Here is a 22,276-nt window from a genome sequence, read left to right on the forward strand (position 1 = left end):
TCAGATCTCACAGTCTCATTGGCCAAAATATTTTTCCCACATCGTTCATTGGTTGAAGGTGGACTACCTTCTCCAAACGTATCAAGCTCATACAGAGCGCCTTTCTGTGAGCACTTAATAGGAATATTCATTCTTAATTTTATTCTCTTTTTGCCAAGAGAAAATATGCCCCAAGTTGAATAATTTATGTCTCTACATAATTTGCATTGTTTAACTGCTTCCAGCGTCTTATCCAATGCATTGAGTCTTTCAAGCATAGATTTGTAGATTGCAGATGAATTACTAAACAATGGTGAATTTACTATCTCATTCTCAAGATTAAAAATCTCTTCTGAAAGCCCATGCTCTGTGTCCACAAACAAATCATTCATTAAGGACATACAGTCCGCACTTAACTTCAAATTCAGTTGCTGCCATTTGTTTAGCAGCTTGGGATACAAGTTTGCATATGCAGGCATTTTTAAAACATGTAACCCTCTTGGCACTACATTTAGCTCCAGATAAGCTAAAAAGCTCAGCCGCTGCCACTGAAGCTTTTTGTATGCCTGGACCTTTCTTTCAAGTTTAATAATTAGATGGTCTACATTACCATTAGTCTGGGGAGCAGCTCCCATGCTGTCTATATTCACATTCCCAATTTTACCCAATAGAGGGTTGCCTGACATGGTTAGACGTCCATGAATTGTTACCGTATTCGGTTGGATATTGCTTCTGCACCAGAAGCAGATGTAGATGGCTGTGTCATAAATACTGCTCAGCGCCCACAGTAAACTCGAAAAGACACAAATATGAGGAACGTGTCACCTGCAGTAAACCATGAGGAACTCAATAAAAGCACGTAGAAAACAGAACCCAAAGTTGTAAAAATGCTTAATTTATTTAGGTTTAACAGAGCTTTCGGGATGCACCCTTCTTCAGTATTCAATACCAATTTTTAAAACCATACATCATTTTATACTTTAAAAGCACTATACACATGACACAGCGGGTCTATATTGGAACCGCGAAAGTCCTATATACCGAATACATAAACACAGACACATATTATGCGAATACACCAAACACCATAAACCGCGAAATTCAAAAACTCGAATCATCATAGTTGTCCCACCCCACAGCCCGCTACATACTACCTACCCAAACAAAATAAACCACATAACTAACAAAAACCCTACTTCTAACCCTAAACTAAATCTTGCATATACCACTATGTATGCACTTACCTTAACCCGCTTAACAACTTAGATAAAAAGTCCCCATCTTTAATGTAACTTCGACATAATAGTAGATAATAGTAGATACTTGCTCAAAACACGTTGTACACAAATGGATAAGGGCTCAGTCACCCACCCCCTACCTGACACGATAGGTCTCACTGGGGGTTTGGATACAGATTTATGCAATTTAGGAAAGCCATATATCATCGGTATCCTTGGGAGATTTATGGAATTTGGGAATGCCATATATCACAGGTATCCTTGGGCATGGTACAGTGAAAAAGTTAAAAAGTTCCAATGAAATATCACTTTGCAGTTGTACATCGTAAATAAACATATTCATTTCAGCAATCAAACTTTTAACTTCACCAAAATTAATTTTCTTAAATATATTTTCATATTATAAAAATTAATTAATTCAACATAAATAAATACAACTTAGATAAAAAGTCCCCTATATGTTTAATGTAACTTCGACATAATGGTAGATACTTGCTCAAAACACCTTGTACATAAATGGGTAAGGGCTCCGTCATGGAGTATAACTGAAGGTGTTCTAAGAATGTTTTCTTTATTTGATGGGCACCCATACCTTCAAACATCAGGAGTGGCCATGGGAACTCCCATGTCCAACACATATGCCAATATTACATTGAATCAGTGGGAATGTGAATTTGTTTATAAGAAGAATCCCTTCTTGGATGATATTTTATCAATGTTTTCTAGATGACTGCGTTATGATATGGAAAGGAAATCAACAACTGAGTATTTAAATAGCACCACATCTTTTTTGAGATTCACAATGAATTTTTCATATAATGATATTGCATATCTTAATGTACAGTTGCTAAATGACTCTGGTGTCTTGAAAACTTGTGTTCATAATAAAGAAATTCAGGTCAATAAATATACACATACTAAATGCATGCATGCTAGGCATATATTTCGGGGAATAGTAAAGTCACAATTATTATGCACTAGTAGGCTGAATACTGAAGATAAGTGCAAGGAACAAATGGAAAAGTTAGTAAATGACTTTAAATAATAATAGAGGCTACAATATGGATTTAATACTAAAAATAATGAAAGAAACATTAGAGAAGAGAAAACAAATAGTCAACCCTTTTTTAGCAGGAACAGCCCATATACCTCCTATGTTAAGTAAAGATAATGTGCCTAAAATACGTTATGCAATTACATTGAGTTACAAGCTGAAAATATTATAAGGAAAAACTGGTTGATACTTATGTCCATGCCAGAGTTATTTACTACAGTAAGCAATAGGCCATACTTTACATATAGAAATAGTATGAGTCTGAGATAAGGATTTTAAAACTAGTGCTGAAACTTCGTTGATGGGTAAACATGGTACATTACCCTGATGAAATTCATGAATTTAAATTTAAAGTCTTAGATGTCTTGCATCGAGATATAAGAGGGGGTGATATTATTAACAAACTGGATATTGCTGAGTTGGTTGAAAGACAAATGCAATACAAGTAATATTTTATTAAGTTACACACACACACACACATATATATATATATATATATATATATATATATATATATAAAATACAGCAAGTTTAAAAGCATTTTTATGATTGTGCTTATATTAAATATTCTATTATTTTAAATGACATCTTATTATGAATTTTTTTTTTTTACATATTTCTTTAAGCAGCAACTTCTTGTATGTTTTTATTGGTTGGCTGTGTCATGTGTATTGTGCTTTTAAGGTATAAAATGATGTATGTTTTTTAAAAATTGGTATTGAATACTGAAGAAGGGTGTATCCCAAAAGCTTTATTCTATTAAACCTAAATAAAGTGTTTTTTTTTTTTTTTTTTTTTTTTTTTTTTTTTTTTTTTTTTTTGAGTTCCTCGTGGTTTACTGCAGTTGACTCATTCCTCACAGCTCTGAAATACCCCTTCAAATCAGGTAATCCCAATATGCCTTGTTCTATTAGAAGAATCAACTCATCCCACTTGACTCTTGCAGTCTTCCCCTCCCAGATAAAATCCTTGAGCTCTTTATTAATTGCTATCCACAACTTCTCCTCTGGTTGATAAAAATATGCCTGACCTGTGTATCAGATCAAAGGGAATAAAAACATTTTAACTGCTTATATCTTACTATTCATAACCATATAAGAAAGCTTCCAATTTTTCATTTATTTTGTTATCTTCCCACATATTCTTAGCTGCCCCACTGGAATAATTTTTAATCCATACTCCTAAATACTTCATTTTATCATGCCCCCATAAATATGGATATTGCTGAACCAGTTTGTGCTTTACATAATTTATCACTATTGCCTTTGCTTTATTAATTTTGTAACCTGAAAAGATATGAAATAGTCTCAAAATGTTCCACAACACTGTAATAGCCTTTTCTGGTTTTACCAGTTATAAAATAATATCATTTGCAAATGCAGCCAGCTTTTCTCGACTACCATACTAATTATATCCCTGAATTTCTAAGTGCCTTATTTTCTTGGTAAATGGTTCTAAATATAATGCAAATAAAGGGGAAAGAGGACATTCCTGCCTGGTTCCTCTGCTCATGCAGAAATTACCAGAGAGGAACCCACCCTTGCCTCCGATCCCTCCTATATCCTTCTAATTAACCTTGTAGTTTTATCAGGGAATGCAAATGCTTCCATTGCCCTACCCAAAGACCTAGCTTACTCTGTCAAATGCTTTATCTGCATCAAGACCTACCAACAACAGTGGTATTTTCTTGCATTCTGCTTCCCTCTGGATCATCAATGTTCTCTTAATGTTGTCGAATGTTTGCCACCCCTCCACAAAACCACACTGATCCATGTCTATCAGTTTTGGTATCTCTTTTGCCATTCTTTAAGCCATTATAGATACACACTTTATAATCATGGTTTAGTATTTAAATGGGTCTGCCTGTATGAAGCTGGATCTGATAGATCTTTAGCCCTCTCTAAATATTACAGCTACCATTGCTTTCTTACAGGTTCCTATTAAATCAGCGAATGCTGTTTAATAGGACCTCTTTATTCAAAATAGTGAAATCCCGAAAGCATGGAATAGCAATTATTTTCCCCCAGGAAAAAAAAAAAGTCAGTGCGCCATCTTTGGGACTTTGTCATTTCCTCCACTGTGGTGCGATCTTGGAGCTGGTATTTTTGTGTTTGGTATTTTTTTTTTTTTTTTTAAACAGAGCAGCGATTTTTTCCCCTGGGGAAAAAAAAATTGCTGTTCCGTGTGTTTGGCATTTTGCTGTTTCGACATATTTATTTATTTTTATTTTATTTTACATTTGTTGACCGGGCTAGTCTAACTGGATACATGCCCATTTTCAGTAGAGGCCCGGGGAGAAAAGCTCCACATAAAAATAAAAAAAGAACAAACAAAATATTACAACTTCAGTTATAGTTCACTTGTCAGACACAACAGGTGTTACATGGTTCATAGGTTCATACTAGGGTATCTGCCCTAGGGCATTTATAAGCCTAGCCAGAGTATGTTTTGCTTTCGCCACCCATTTTAAATTAATTTTGCTATGCCCTTTTTCGAGGTTAGTATACTGTGCCTCTGTCTAACAGTGACACAGAAGTGATACCCGGGGTAAACCTATGATCTCCCATCCACTCATCAAGATTCCTCTTGAAGAGAGTCAATGAGGGACTCTGCCTAACCTGGACTGGGATTTTATTCCATAGTGAAGGGAGCCACTGGGTTATGAATCTGTCCCTCCAGCATGTCCTATTTATTTCAGTGCTGAGGTTCAAGTCTCTCGAGCGTGTAGCTCGATGGGATTTGGATTTTTTGAGGTGCAGCATGTCCCTTAATTCCGGGTTGGACATGGCCTTATACGTCAGGCACAGGTCACCTCTGAGCAGTCGGTATGCCACTGAGTAGAGCTGGAGTTTCTTTAACCGGGCAGCATATGGCATCTGTTTGAGCCCTTTGATCCTCTTGGTGAGGTACTTTTGGGGTCTTTCCAGTTGCTGCAGGTGTTTGGTAAGGTACATCCCAAAAGGGGCATTGTACTCGATTATGGGCCTGATGAGGGATGAGTAAAGAGGCACGATGACCTCCCCTAATCTAGATGTGAATCCCTTCATGATTAGGTGGGCTATATAAAATGTTTTCTAACCACTTTGGCCACGTGGTTGTCAAATGAGAGATTGCTATCAACTTGGGTCCCCAGGTCCCTAATGACTTCTTCTGTACTTAATGGATTACCACCTATGTGGTAATTTGTGGGCACTTTGTTTTTGCCAAAGGGGATGACTATACACTTTTTGGCATTTAGCTTGAGGCCATGGCTCTGGCACCAGTTGTCTGTTTCTATGAGGCCCTTTTGGAGGATGCTTGTGTCGGCTGGAGAGTCGATTATGGCACACAGTTTGCAGTCATCTGCGAACTTGGTCAGCCACAGTCCTTCCGTGTTGGCCTGTACCTCCGAGAAATATATACCAAACAAGAGAGGTCCCAGGACTGAGCCTTGTGGGACGCCACTTGTAACTGGTTTGGAGTCTGACATTAGCATTAGCATTTATGATAGAAAAACAGCTAAAGGACTATAGAACCCCCCCCCCCCCCATTTTTTTTTTTTTTTTTTTTTTTTTTTTGCTGTTCCGTGTGTTCGGCATTTTGCTGTTTCAACATATTTGGGTCGATTATATAGCATTCGCTAAGTTAAGCGTTTGCTAATATGACATAGACCCTTTCTTACAGGATGTTGGTACTTCTCCTCTTAAAATACTGTTAAACAAAACCTTCCAGATCTTTTATCAGTTTTTCCCCCCATAGCTTCCAAACTTCTACAGGAATAGCATCTATTCCTGGGGACTTTCCTGTAGATTGTTATAAATCACCATTTTTATCTCATCTCCTCCTCCTATCCTAACCATTAGTAACTGAGCCTCATCTAACTATAACCTTGGCATATTTAATTCTTCCATAAACATTTTTCATTTGTACAATTTCTTAATTTCCATATTTCTCTACATTATACAGACTTTTACAGTAAGTCTTATTTTCATTGTTACTCCCTAAGCTGGATGACCGCCCTTTCTACTTTTTGTTGCCTGAGTTGTGCTAAAAGGTTTTGCGCTCTAGACTAATCAAAAACAGTTGCTTAACAGCAATCTTTCTAAACTCATACACATTATCAAGGCGATCCCTTATTTTCTATTTAGCATTCTGCAGTTGCTCCTCCTCTTGATCTTTGAGATCCCCGCCATTTTGCAATACACCTGTCAGTCCCTCTAAATAATTCTTGTTACTTCTTAACCATTTCCCTTTCTTCTATTTCTACCCTATTTTTAAACACCACTTGAATTTTATCCCACTCCCTAGTTATATTTTCAGAAGAAATTTCCATCTTCTCTAATAGCTCCTGAATAACTTCCACTACTCATTCATTAAATTCCTCTCCTTAACAGATAGGTGAGAATGTGCCAGTGTCTCATTTTTATTTCATTACCCTGTGTTTTTATTTTGGTCATTATTGCATGATCTGAAATCGTTCTTGGGTGCATATCAGGACCTTCAATTAAATGCACACGTTCCTGTGAAATATAAACTCTGTCTAGCCTAACCCAGTTTTTGTATCTTGGGAATATGTAAATTCACTCTGAATTCCTAGCTTCCATGCCAAATATTTCCATAAATGTCTTCAAAAATCTATTCTCCTTTGTTATATTTTCCCTTCTGGGCCCCCAGACACATCTTTACTGCTGCAACCCAAACTCCAGTCCTCAATTATAGGCAATACTCCTCACTGAAAACTGATTATTTCTCTCAGAATTATCTTTAACTCCATTATAGTTAGCTCTTTTAGGTGGAAAATAAATACATGCCAGTGTAATCCTCCTCCCCTGCTAGCAGCCTCTTAGTCCTACAAATCTACCATTATCAATTTGTTTACCTTCTTCTCTCACTATTGCATCTCCTCTTGCACTTAAGTGCTCCTCTTTTCCACTGTCCCTGGCATTCCACTGAATAGCCATCCTGAACATACCTCTCAACCTGAAAACATAAAAAATCTGGCCAAAGGCCCATGAAAAAAAGGTACAAATCTGTATGCCGATTAACATAACATTTGCATACATAATTATGTAACCCCACCCTGCCAAGGACAAGACATTTGAATTTCAATGACTTCATATCCCTCAGAAAATACATAATAAAGCAAAACCTATTATTCTAGCAACTAAGTAGTTTCCAGGAGCAATATTTAAAATCTGTCCCTATGTTTGGGTCTTTGTCAGTTTGTCCAGATTTCTTGCTCTGAGAGATTGAAGTATAGTACATACCAATGTCTTCATCATTGGATTTCATGAACACTGAAAATATAAATACATTTGCAGAGTGCATACACAGAATTGCCAACTCTATTTTAAAGGGTAACCAACATTTTACTGCATTCTAGTAGCTCGTTAGGCAAAATGAATTAAACTTTGAATCACTAGTTCATTAGCATTGCAGTATGCCTGCTTTTTTGTTGCATGGAGATGGGCATGGTTAGTATTTTTTCAATACCAGACCTCATCTTGATGATATAACAGCTATGACAAGCGGTATTTTGCTAGCTGTAGAAATGATGTCATTGTACTTTTTGTCATTAAATGTTGAGTAAGTACATTCATTGTCTGCATTCCATTAGATTTGGTGCAGTGTAGCAGTCTGATTCTGGAAAAAGCTTTTACTCTGAAATGTGTTTTATCAGTAAAATAACTGTGTGGCTTTCTATAATTCGGTGCAATATGTTATGGAGACCCCTTACCCTCATATGAAACTGACTCCATGCCCCATTAAGTACATAAATTAGTAAGCAGTGTAGTGCTTTGAAAGGAAATGATTGCGACTCCTTATCCATAAATTGGTAGTTTCTTACTCCACGTTAATGCACAGGTAGGAATATAATAAATAGCTGTAAATAAGGGTGATACTGAAGGTTAGGGCTCACCTCACTTTTCTCCCCTTCCCCACAAATGGTGCAACCCTTAAGGATAGTTCTATTACTGGGGGGTGCACACTCAGGGCAGACGTGATAAAATCCTTTGGAAAACTGGAGTGCTAAGTTAAGATGAGTCCTAATGTTCATAATTGTCCAACATCAAAAGATCAAAAGTACAAGGGAAATGCATAACCTTTTAGTGTGTCATCTAACACACACACACACACACACACACACACACACACACACACACACACACACACACACACACACACACACACACACACACACAACCTTTACAATGGTAATGTAAAACAGACAGCACAAGATGACAGGTCACAAACAAGCAATTGCAGAACATGAGATCGGTTTAATACATGTTCTAACTTGTTACTTTTTTTCATACACAATGTTCAGGAAATTAGATATCACATGAAAGTAGTCGCTAAGCCATGGACAGGCTCGTTTCCTTATTAGCTAATGCACGCAGTACCTGCTCGTGGTAATTCCATGCCCCATGGTAAATATGTTTTTTTTAATTTTTTTTAATATGCCAGTAAGAAGTAGCGGTCATCTTCCATTGCACTGCGCATGTGCACACCGCTTGTGGTAGTGTAACTACTGAAAGCACATGCAGATTTCAGCAAGGTGTTTTAATTTTAAATAGATCACTATTTAACAGCTTGTACCTCTTAAGGTACTAGAAGTCACAGATGAAAGGCAAAAATGCAAAACTTTACACGAGGAAGGAAGTGCAGGAACCCTGAGCATACTGCTTATGCTTTAAGCAGCACTGCGTATTGCAGAGAAACATTTGCAAATAGCTGCTAATGATCAAGTCCATCCCCTCCAAATACACTCCATTGGCTCTGTCTATACCTAATTATCCTATCATAGAAAAGTCATGTAAAAACATGAAAAACCCGAACATGTTTTTTTATATGTGTGTGTGTGTGCATGTGTGAGAGTGTGTGTGTGTGTGTGTGTGTGTATGGGTCCCCTTGACATGGTCGACATTTCAAAATGTTGGAAGACCATATGATCGATTTTTGAAATACCAACCATGAGGAAACGGCATTTCCATACAGTGCAGAATGGAAATATTTCCATTCTTGCACTGCAGTGTGATCTTGGAGTTGGTATATTTAAGATACGGGGGGTGTGGGTGGCTAAGCCCCCCACGGGGGGGTGCAGGAGGGCTTGCCCCCCTGCTAGCAGTGTTAAGGTGAGTGTTTCCTGTCTTTTTCTTTGTTCTTTACATGTCTGATATTTCAAATGTCAATCATATGGTCTCGGCCATATGGTCTTCGACATTTTGAAATGTCGATCATGTAAAGTAGACCCATACACATATCTATATATATATATATATATATATATATCTAATCTATATATATATATATATATATATATATATATATATATATCAAGAATGACAACAACACATTTGCCTAATTCCACAAATGACTTAATTTTAAATGGCACAAACACCCTGAACTCACTAATTTTCTTGTTTTTATGTTTGTTGCACAACATTTTGGACTTACCAATTTTCTAATAGTTTGGTTCCACACTACACTCTTGTTGAATAAACTCTTGTTACAATACATTCTAGTCAACTGTTGTGCCCCCCCCCCCCCAAGCATTGTCCATTGAAACATTGGAAAAGGTTTCACTGGTACAGTCTCTTGTGATCTTTATTACCAAAAGAACATGAAGCAGAATCTCCTTGTTTCACAGCTCACGTTTTGTTGGAAAAACTTTTGCATTACCTCCTTAGCATGTATCTCATCAAAAAATTATTTTGTCCCTCCAGAGTAGAATATCTTGAAGATAGCTCAGTACAGCAGTTTGAATCTCATGCCTGCTTGTCGATATTCCCTGAATAGTGGAGTACATTTCTCTTCTGCCTGGTATACAATGAGCAACCATTCTCCACAAATACTCTGCTGTCTCCCACTTTTAGTACTTTGTCATTCTGCCACAGTTTTGTCAGAATCAATTTCTTCTGCTAGTAGGATTACATCCTTACTAATAAAAGTATAGGTTTGCTTTCTCATAACCAGGTTTGAAGCACACACAAGATGTTCCCTTTCAGTTAACTCCTGCTGTGAAATACCGATCCAGTTGCTTTTTTGTGCTTTCACAAAACTAACACAGTCTGTTCCTATCAGCTTCTTTGGTACAGCAGCATATCTCCGGTTTTCCTATGTGCTCTGTCCTCTAATTCTATTATTTTTTGAAACACTTCTTCTTGAGCAGTCTTGTATTCAGCTAGCTTTTTCTTCATTTCAGACTCTGATTTTTGCAGTGTTATCACCTCATCTGAATATCTGTTTAAAGCTTCTTCCATTGTTTCCAGTCTTTTGTTGTTTGAGTTGATATACTCCATCAGTATTTTATTTATTTTAATCAGCTCCACGTGCAGTTGTTCTATACTTTCCTCTAGTTTACTGGAAGTCATGTCTAGAGCTTACTGGAAGTCATGTCTAGAGTTTACTGGAAGTCATGTCTAGAGCTTGCACTGCTTTTTACGGAACTGCAGCACCTTTCCCAGTCAGTGTTTTTTCCTCACCTTTTGTAGCGGATTTTCTTTCAGATCCTCTGTATTTCTTTTTACCTGGCATCTAGGCAGTAACTGAAATTTACTCAGAAATATAAATCTACTGGCTTTCTCTCCTAAGTTTCGGCTTTCACAATGGGAGAGCTACAATTAAGGTGTTACTCAATGTGCAGCTATCTTGGAAGTCACCAGGCGGAACATTATTGATAAAGAGAGAGGCTATGGAGTTTGGATCCAAGAATCTGGTAGAAGCCAGGATGCATAGCAATGTCCTGGAAATGAGATCAGTACTCCTAGTGTTGTAGGCCTTTCAAGATGTTCTCCCATCTAGGATCCAAGATCCATCAGATAAGGGATGAATGAAAAATGATAGCAGATATCCTAAGTATGAAATTTATCAAAACTTGTGCACCTTAAGTGAAAAATCTATATGTAGTTCACAAGGATACGAGATAAGCTGTTTTGCCAAGCTTCAATAAAGTTTTTTTTAGAAAGTCCTTAACAAACAGAAGTAATGTTCATTGGGCAACAACTGGTACATAAATGGGGATTACAGTATCATATACTTTGAAGGAATGAGTGAACAAGTGGTCAAATAATCTTAGCCTTAACAGAATAAAAGGCTCCGGATCTTCAGATTAGCTGTTTGAAAAAAAAATATTCTTAACTTTTAAAAGTATGATTGTACCAAATTAAGTTTTCCAGCCTCATTTATGATGTTATAAAAGTTAAGATAATAACTGCAGTGCTACAGAAGTCAAAACTGCATGAGCAAAGGTGAAACACAGAACTCTCTTGAAACTGGGATATATAGTAGAACCATGCTAATGTACATCAATCAAAGCTTGTGAAACCATAATCAGCATGTTGAATCAGAAATTACCTTTATTAACAGTCTGTTATATTACTTACAAGGAGGACGGAAATGGATTAAAGGGCTTTTAATTTGATTTTTGTGACGGCCACATCTGGAAGATGGCATATCAGTACAGCCTGATAGATTCATTGCATTTGTGAATTAAGAACAGTTTACATTTTGCCAACTAATAATGTTTTCAAAAAGAAAGTCCATTCAGTGTCTGGAAACTGAATCATGTAAGTGTACTAGCTTGAAAGTAACCTAAATTAGTGTTAAAAAAGTCAATGTTCTGTGTTGTGATATAAGGATTTAAATAGGTTTTCTATGATGGTAATCACCATGGTATGGCATCCTGGAGTAATGAAAAAAAGAAGGCAACATAGTTTTTATGAATTTTGTCCATTAAAATCTGTTTAGAATCATAATTCTGATTATAATGTTCTATATTTTTCTTTTGAAAACTAGAAACATTCAAAATACTGAACACATTTTTAATGCAGAGGGCAAGCTGCCCTGCACCCCTCATTTGGGGGGCTGTGCCTCCCACACCCCTGTAACTATATATACAAACTCCAAGATCGCACAACAGTGGAGAAGGGGCAAATTCCATCATTCAGTATTTTGATTTGGGATTCAGTCTTTTGGTTTTTCAGTCTTCTGAAGTAGACCAATTAAAAGTACTCATTTTACTTTTTGCTAACAATTCAAAGTTGGAAACTATATTTCAGATAAATGCTAAATAACATGCATTTCCATTCACACTGTCTACTAAACAGCCCCTTAACATGAGGGTAGTTGAGAGACAGGTTCATTCAAGGCTCATGAACAAATATATTACTCAGCACTGATAAAAAGTTATCAAGCGATGTGCTGATAATACCTCCAAAGTAGTTCTATCCATGAAGAAGATGCAAGGGTCTTACATTACCTGGAAATAATTAAATTACTGCCATTGGAGGTCTTTATCCACTTCTAAGCTTTAATTCAAACAAATATGCACTGTTTTTCAGATCATGTTTATATTAAATTAAAGAGCATCTTACCTATATACTTGATGCCTTCATCAGACTTTCCACCAATAAACAACTTTCCACAACCAAGAAGTTCCTTTAACTTTTGATAGTGCTCAATGCTAACTAATCGACCAAAATCAGGCGATTTTTCAGGAGCTTCTCCATAGAATTCTGTCACACAGGTATAAAGTTCTTTGAGTAGCTTGTCATGTACGTCTGCATGGCACAAGACATAATCAGGTGCAAGGAGGTTTTGACCAGCATTCACAAAGCGAGCCCAAGCGATTCTTCGGGCCGCCATATAAATGTCACAATTTCTGTCTATATAGCAAGGATTCTTTCCAGCTAACACCAATGTGACAGGTGTTAAGAACTTGGTAGCAGCTTGCATAACTAACTTTCCAGTAGTGGCATCTCCTAAGAAGAAAAAGAAAGATTTTTACATATTTTCTTGAAACTACCATAAATCTGACAACCTGCCATTATGCAGACTTCAGCTTGCTTTGAAACATTATATTTGTTGAGGGCAGAAGGATGCAATAACACTAGCTAATCTGCCTTTTAAGTGCAGTAAACCTTCCATCTTCCTTCCTTCTCTCCCTTGCCTTCCTCTGCACCTATCTCACACACTGGAATACTATTGTGGCTTTTCCCTGCTATTCCAGAAGTTTATACAAACGGTCCAAAACAGTCATTGTAAAGTTGTACATTCAAAGATGCAGGAAATAGCCGATCTCTACAATCTGATGGCTGTGCCCCTCCTTCCCATCCATCCTGCCGAGTGTGACCTTTTCATAACTCTAGAAGGTTTGCATTTATATTATACTTCTCAGCTTTTGGAGCTTCTAATAAGAGCATCTTTGGGTCCTCTACTTTCTGGTCACACCCTTTCTACTCCATAACACAAACCTTTTTATTGGTTTTCCTCTGGACCCCTTCAAAACTATAGTTGTATAAACTTACCATAACAGTTGATGTTCTAATAGATAACTGTTGCAGTAGCCTAAGCTATTGGAGTACAGAACACAAACCAGAGACTATAGACAAGTACTTGAAAAACTTAGAAACACACACAAAAAAAAGGCTGGAAATCAAACTGCTGCACACCGTTGGCTGAATCAATTGTAATAAAAATACCAACAAGATAAAATGAACTGGAGCACTGCACAAATATAACATTTTGTACTTTTGTTCTTTAAATTAGAACTTCCTCAGAACTTTAGTGCAGTACAAAAAGAATCAACATTAAATACTTTTAAAAAGTCATGTGATACACAATTGAAATAATTTACTTAAAGCAATGCAGTCATGAACATATACATAAATATAAATTCATAAATATTTTCAAAATTAAAGTCTGTACAATTACAGTACAAAAGTAAAAATCTGTCAGCTTGTAAAAAGATCGGCCAATTGAGGCCTTTCACCTCTAGGTAATTTTTGAACTTACCACTAAAAGAACAAGGAGTAACAAAATCCACTACAAAAAAAAAATTCCTAAAGTCAGCACAAACAAGTGAATGCTTAAACAAGGGCATAAGTAACATTTTTGTTCTTAATAGCCAAATGATGTTCAGACATGTGCATACTTAACTTCCTTATAGTTTTCCCTATATAAAAACAATTGCATGAGTCACATGTAGCTTGATGCTACAAATTTTGACTGACAGGAAAATCTACCTTTAGCCAAAAGCTGTAAAACATTGTGCTTTAAAACTACAGTTGAACCTGCATTAATGAACCTACACAACTTGCATCCATTGCAACAAAACATACCCCTTTTATTAACATAATTGGTAGTAAGAATGTGTTAAATTTTTTCAGGTCATCATCCTTATAACAAAATTTCTGGGTCTCCTGAAATACTTCACTGAGGTTCTTATTCCTCAAAATATTCTTCCAGTTCCCACTAACAATTGCTATATTACCATATGCATCAGATGAACTAGACAGAGGAAAGCCCATTAACATAGAACTAATGTCAACTTCACCACCATCTTGTCCATTTGTATTACTAGAGTGGGAAAAGCCACCAAGTAAAATAGGAGGAAATTTAGAATTTCTCAGATGTTTAACTTCACTAATAACATTGTCCAAAAAGGGGGAAGTATAACCACTTTCCATAAACAGCCTCAAAACCTCTTTTTCAAAATTAACATCTGAACTGATAAGGCAACCAATTGTAGTAAACTGACCCCTGGCAACATTTTTTTTTCATAAACTCAGGGTGTTGGCTGTTTGGAAGCGAAATAATGACTAACAAAAGTTGTTTTTCTAACAACGTTACTGTGAAACATACCAAGATATACATTCATAGTAATCCCCACATCCAAAAAATTAACAACCATTTCCAAACACACTTGGGTAAAATATAAAAGGAGGTACTATTGTTAAGATCACAAATAAAAGTAGACAGTTCTTTGAAATCACCTTCCCGTGCAAAGATTCGATCATCAATGTATCTCCTATAAAATCCAACTGTTTTAAAAAGGGCATGTAAACAAAGAAATTCTTTTTCCCCACCAGATTTGCACAGGACAGTGCCATCCTGGCAGTGACCGCTACTCCTCTTTTTTGCCTAATATCATTTTCATTAAAGACAAAAAAATAGTATTCCAACACAAGCTCAACCAAAGTACATACGGTGCTGACAAAAGTGCCATCTAGTTACATAATGTTCTAAGTTTTTCAAGTACTTATCTACAGTTGCAGGTGTGTTTACTTTGTTTGATTTGTGGAAGTAAAGCCAGGAACAGCAGTTCATCTGCAGTTTTTTTTCAATGAGGATAGTTTTTCAAAATCATCTACTTTTATTTATGATCTTAACCTTACCTCCTTTTTAAATTTTACCCAAGGGTGTTTGGGAACAGTTGTTAATTTTTTGTATATGGACATTACTATGACTGTAGACTTTGGTATGTTTTACAGTAACATTTTAAGAAAAAAACACTTTGGTTAATAATTATTTGGCTTCCAACACCCAACAACCTAGGTTTATGAAGAAAAATATTGTCAGGGATCAATTTGTTAGAATTAGTCACCTTATTAGTTCAGAAGTTAATTTTGAAAAACAAGTTTTGTATTTGAAAGGGTTGTTTATGGAAAGATGTTATATATATATATATATATCCCTTTTTGCGCAATGTTATTAGTGAAGTTAAAAATCTGAGTAGTTCTAAATTTCCTCCTCTAGAAACATGAATGGACAAGGAGGTGCTGAAGCTAACATAGTTCTGTGTTAATGGGCTTCGCTCTACCTATTTCATTTGATGCATACAGTAACAGAGCAATTATTAATGGAAATTTGAAGATTAGTTTGGGGAACAAGGACCTCAGTGAAGTACTTGGGAAGACCCTGAAATTTTGTTACAAGAAGGATTATGACCTTACAAAATTCTTTGAATATATTGCTACTACCAATTAGTTTATTAAAAGGGGTTATGTTTTGTTGCAATGGATGTAAGTTGTGTAGGTTCATTAATGAAGGTTCAAATGTAATTTTAAAGCACACTGGTTTACAGCTTTGAGCTATAGGTAGATTTTCCTGTCAAAGTCTGTAGTATATCTTGCTACCTGCGACTCATGCAATTGTTTTTACATAGGGAAAACTATAAGGAAGTTAAGCATATGTATATCTGAACATCTTTGGGCTATTAAGAACAAAAATGTTACTAATGCCCTTGCTAAGCATTCACCTATTTGTGCTGCTTTTAGGAAGTTTTTTTTTGTAGTGGATTTTGTTACTCCTTGTCCTTTTAGTGGTCATTTTAATGATTACCTAGATGTGAAAGTACTCAATTGGCAGGTCTTTTTACAAGCTGACAGAATGCCAGGTCTTAATGCGAATATAAATATTATGCCTTTTAAAGATGTGATTTTTACTTTTATACTGTAATTATATAAGATTTAATTTTGAAAATATTTATGAATGTATATTTATTTATGTATACATTCACAGGTGTATTGCTTTCAGTAAATTATTTCAATTACTGTGCATCACATGACTTTTTACACATATTTAAATTGGATTCTTTTTGTACTGTACTAAATGTCTAAGGAAGTTCCAATTAAAAGAACGAAAACACTAAACTTTATATTTGTGCAGTGTTCTACTTCTTTTTATCTTGTCAGCCTTTTTATTACAATTGATTCAGCCAGCAGTGTGCAGCAGTTTGAATTGCTGGCTTTTTTTTTTTTTGGTGTTTCTAAGTTTTTCCAAGTACTTGTGTACAGTCGCTAGTTTGTGTTCTTTGTTTGATTTGCAGAATGGAAGCTGGGAACAGCAGTTCATCTGTTTTTTTTCAATGATGGCTCAGATAGAAATGTAAATCTGTCTATACACTCTGTGCCCTTTGACCTCCTGGATCTAAGCCAGTTGCCCACCAGTCTTATTGCGAGAGCACAAGCAGTTTTAATGGACATTGAAGTTCATGGCCAAGTTTTGCGTTGTTCATTTTGGATGCAAGTAAGACAATCAATGGTACAAATTTTATGTCTGATTCTAATAAAACAACTAATGGGAGCCATAGAGCAACAATTGTTAAACAAGTCTATCCAAGGTATCAGGATTTTTTGAATATACATCCAACAAGATCTTGTTTTGATGTGGGCAGTTTACCATGGGTGAGCATTAACCATTTTTCTAATGAAACTTTGTCAATGTTCCGGCTGATGCTGGGTCTATTACAACAGATCTACTTTGGTAGATCAAATGTACAGAATACCAAAACTCTAAATAATGAGAAGAAAAGACTTAAAATTAAAACACTGAAAATGTAACATTTCAAAAGTTGAAAGAATGAAGAACCTACTGCTCATAACCGACAACAGACATTATGAATGGAGATCATGCACAATACAAAACAAGAGGTACTACATTTAAATATTTGATTTAAATTAAAAATATATCTTTTCAAAGTTTTTGCAGGGGGAGGCAAACCCCACTGCATCCCTACACCCCCTAATTATATATACCAACTCCACGACTGCACTACAGTGAAGAAGAGAGTAGATTTTCTGATCCTCACTGCACCACAATCTCATTCAGAAAAGTTGAAAACTATACATTTTTACCTTAAATCAACTGTAGCTGTTATGTTTTTTCCACAATCTCTATTAGTTATGTCCAAGTTTTTTCGGACATGCGCAGTAAGTGCTTCATTCTTACACCTTTAGAAATATTACTTTCAGCTTTTTTAATGTACGGTCTTTTCATCTCATTTATTTCGGTTTTCTGAATGCTTCATCTTCTGAAGTAGATCCATTAAAACGTTGTCAGAAACAACTCTGCAGACTCAAATGTTTAGAGTTAGAAATTGTCTATCTTGAACACTATATTATACAGCAGCAAGTTCCGTTTGGTCTGCGAATTTTCAAATTTCCCTGTAATATACAGCAGCAAGTTTCATTCTGTCTGGGAGTATTCAAATTTCCCCCGGAACACAATACAATGATGGGGTCTATAGTAAGCTTGTTACTCTGTTTAATAGCACTGGTTTAGAAGTCATGAGGTGTTAGATTACAAAGAAAAACTCAAACTGTTAAGAGAGTCAGTCAAAAGTTTGGACGATGTAATATGTAAAAAAAAAAAAATTTATTAGACTGTACTGTAGAATACAACACGATCAGAGCTAAAGTTGACAGACACAGCACAACAATTGTTCAAAGGAAACAAAGTTATTAAGAGATGCAGATGCAAATGCTTATGCCACAGGCAGGGCATATCCTATAAGTAAATCAGATGAAGAGGAGGGTAACAATGTGATTTCAACCATCAGTTTTCTTCTACTACTACTATAAATAGGGAAGACAACCCTCCTTTCGATATAGAGTAGTATACCATTGAGCTAAATGCTCCTACTGTTAATGACAGTATAAGTACAGCTGCCGGCAGTTCTGCTGAGACTTTTTCATCTTCCCCTTTTCGGGATCCAACACAGGGGAACCAAGGCAGAACATGGGGAGGTGCAAGGGGCAGACAGAAGGCCAAGGGGAGAAGCAGAGGAAAGTAAATTTGACCAAATCTGAATAAAAGTTTAATGTGTGGTCTTCAGTGCTGAATTTTAGAGACTTCAATTTACAGGACAGGCGTTTGGCCATTCTGAAGAAAGGATTTTCATGTGTACCATCTTGTAGGGCTAACCTGACAAATACCGTAAATAAAAATTAAATTATATGTGCGTAAACTCAATTTGAACTTTATTTTACATAACGTTAATATTGAGGGAGAGGATAGCAAGCTTTACAAGAGAAGTATATTTAACCCATCTTTTCACCATACAAGTCTTCTCTGAGGCTTGTGAGAAGGATATCAGGGATCTTTTGAGCACCTCTTTGCCCAATAAATTTTATAATATGACCCCATTAGAGAGGAATGCATTATTAGAGCTTAGACATTTTCAAGGATTACGTATTATGAAATCCATACAGGCAATGGAGTTGTCATGAATTCTGTAGATTATGTGAACAGTATTTTAGCTGATTTAGCATGCAATGATCTTTATGAAGTTACTTCTGTTAATGAAATTAATTGTTTTTGTTGATTGGACAATGTTCTACTAGATCTTCTTCATAATGGGCAGACTGATGCACAGCTTTATGATTATCTGTATGCTGAATTTTGAAAGTTGGGGAGATCTTTTGGTATCCCCAAAACACAAAGTTATCGTTGATGTCAATTTTCCTTCTTTACGGACCATTATTTCATCTAGTGGAACCAAAACAGAATCTATTTCTATTTTTTGGGGGATTTTGTCAATCATTTGGTGCAATCTACTAAATTTTATCTTAAGAGATTATTGGGCATTGTTAGATCTATTGCTGCAATATTCATTTTCAGGACGTGAAAAATGTTACGTTTACATTGGATGTGACTTCCTTTTATTCATGGATGTTGGATTAGATTTTTTTTTAATTATTTGGCTAACATTGTGAAACTAGATGACACTTGTATCATCACCTTCTGTACTTTGGTTGAGATTGCGTTGGAAAACCATTTTTTGTCTTTAATGAAAAGTATTTTAGGCAAAAAAAGAGGAGTAGCACCCTTCTATGCAAATTTGGTAATGAGCTGGTGGGAAAAAGAATTTCTTTGTTGACATGCTTTTTTTTAAAAAGTTGAATTTTGTAGGAGGTACCTTGATGATCTTTTCTTCGTGGCGGTTTTGAAGAACTATCTACTTTTACTTGTGATCCTAACAATAGTACCTCCTTTTTAAATTTTACCCAAGTGTGTTTGAGAACAGTTGTTAATTTTTTGGATGTGGAGATTACTATGAATGTAGATCTTTGTATGTTTCACAGTAACATTTTTAGAAAAAACACTTTTGCTAAATACTATTTGGCTTCCAGCAGCCAACACCCTGGGCTTAATAAGGAAATGTTGTCAGGGGTTAATTTATTAGAATTAGACTTCTTATTAGTTCAGATGATAATTTTGAAAAAGAGGTTTTGTATTTGAAAGTGTTGTTTATGGAAAGAGGGTATACTTCCCCCTTTTTGGGCAATGTTATTAGTGAAGTTAAAAATCTGTGAATTTCTAAACTTCCTCCTATTTTACTTAGTGGCTTTTCCCACTCTTCTAATACGAATGGACAAGGTGGTGCTGAAGCTGAGGTTAGTTCTATGTTAATGGGCTTTTCTTTGCCTATTTCATCTGATGCATATGGCATTAGAACTGCTAGTGGGAATCTAAATTTCTGGAAACAAGGACCTCAGAGAAGTACTTGAGGAGACCCTAAATTTTGTTACAAGAAGGATTATGCCCTTAAAAACTGTTTGAACATATTCCTACTACCAATTATGTTACTAAAAGGGGTATGTTTCATTACAACAGATGTAAATTGTGTAGGTTCATTAATGAAAGTTCAAGTGTAGTTTTAAAGCACAATAGTTTACAGCTTTGTGCTAAAGGTAGATTTTCCTGTCAGTCAAAATTTGTAGTATCAAGCTACCTGTGACTCATGCAATTGTTTTTACATAGGGAAAACTATAAGGAAGTTAATAATGTGCATAACCTTTTGGCTATTAAGAACATGTTACTAGTGCCCTTGCTAAGCATTCAATTACTTGTGCTGACCTTTGGAAGTTTTTATTTTTTGTACTGGATTTTGTTACTCCTTGTGCTTTTAGCGGTAATTTTAGAAAATTACATAGAGGTGGAAAGAACACAATTGGCAGACCTTTTTACAAGTTGACAGAATGCCAGGTCTTAATGACAGTATAAGTATTAAATGCCTTTTAATCATGTGAGTTTTATTTATGTACTGTAATTCTATAGGGTTTTACTTTGAAAATATTTATGAATTTACATTTATGTATATATTCACAGGTGTATGCAAATGATTCCAATTATTGTGAATCACATGACTTTTTAAACTAATTTAAGGTGGATTCTTTTTGTACTGCACTAAAGTTCTGTGGAAGTTCTAATTAAAAGAAAGGAAGTGCTAAACATACGACAATACAAGGCTACTGGCCCGGACGCCCTTATAAGCATAAGCAAGAATTTCAACACATTTTCCTGTGATGCCCTTGCACTGGCCCAGTAATCAAGGAGCCTCAATCCTCACCACTAGCACCAGTGAGGAACATGTACATTGGGAGGATATGAGTACACACAGAGTAAAGTACAATTTCCCTTAAGAGCACACAGAGATCACAGTCAGTCTGGGGCTGGTTTCTCCCTCTTTCTCCAAATCCCCAATAAGACTAAGAGTCATTAGCCAGGGTTACAAGCCAAGTCCTTCCAGCACTCTCTCTGTCCAACCAGTGCTTTGTGTCCCTGCCCAAGTAGCTGACGCACGCACACATGCGCACACACACACACACACACACACACACACACACACACACACACTATGCCCCTTCTACCCAGAGCATAAGGTAGTTAGCACTGCCACCAGAACCCCTTATCAGCTACTTTAAGACACTTCCCAAAGGGTGACCAATCTTACTGTGTAATGTTACTATTATCCAAATGGTAAGTGTGAACAAGGCCAAGGCTATTTAGGTATAGTCTATACAGTGTCACCAAATGCACTCCATCCCCCAACACAACTGAAATGACAACCCCCCCAACACAACCCAAATGACACACAGCCCACAAACTCAGTGTGCCACTCAACCGCAGCCCATAAGGCATAACAACGTACCCAACCCTCTAGTCATAGGTGACTCTATAGTCAAGCACACTGATGTTCCACTCACCAGGCTAAACAAGGAGAAAGTTACTGTCAGCTGCCTGTCAGGTGCCAGGATCCGCCACATAACGCACGCACTCAGGTCACTCCACAAGTACAAATATGACTGTCATTGTCCATGTTGGTGTGTGAATGACCCGAGACGTACCTCCCTCGACTACATGAAGACAGACATGGAGGAGCTCTCCGATCTTGTAGCCCAAGCAGGTATGACCCTAGCCCCGAGTAGCATCCTGCCATCACCCAGAATGATACCACAGTACAAGGACAAAATGATTGACTTCAATAACTGGCTAAGCTTCTGGTGTCATTCTAAGGGGATCCAGTATCTGTCTGCCTGGGATGACATGATCGACAAGCCATGATACTTTGCCAGAAATGGCCTGCACCTGTCACCCTTGGGATTGCAAATACTGGCTAAGGCTCTTGGCACCCCAGTGCACCTTTTTTAGGCAAGGTTCGAATGACAAATTTACCACC

At 36.4% G+C, this 22,276-nt stretch overlaps 1 protein-coding gene across 1 annotated transcript in view; it reads right to left on the reverse strand.

Moving 5' to 3' along the window:
* LOC122799448 (aldehyde dehydrogenase family 3 member B1-like) overlaps positions 1–22,276 on the reverse strand; it is a 589,363-nt gene that overhangs the window by 264,079 nt on the left and 303,008 nt on the right. The window contains exon 7 of the mRNA XM_044068509.1: positions 12,627–13,013. Coding sequence (XP_043924444.1) covers positions 12,627–13,013 — 387 coding nt within the window. The remainder of the gene's footprint in view (positions 1–12,626; positions 13,014–22,276) is intronic.

This window comes from Protopterus annectens, chromosome 4.part0 (genome assembly GCF_019279795.1).
Source record: "Protopterus annectens isolate FY-2018-M chromosome 4.part0, PAN1.0, whole genome shotgun sequence".
NCBI classification, from domain to species: Eukaryota; Metazoa; Chordata; order Ceratodontiformes; family Protopteridae; genus Protopterus; species Protopterus annectens.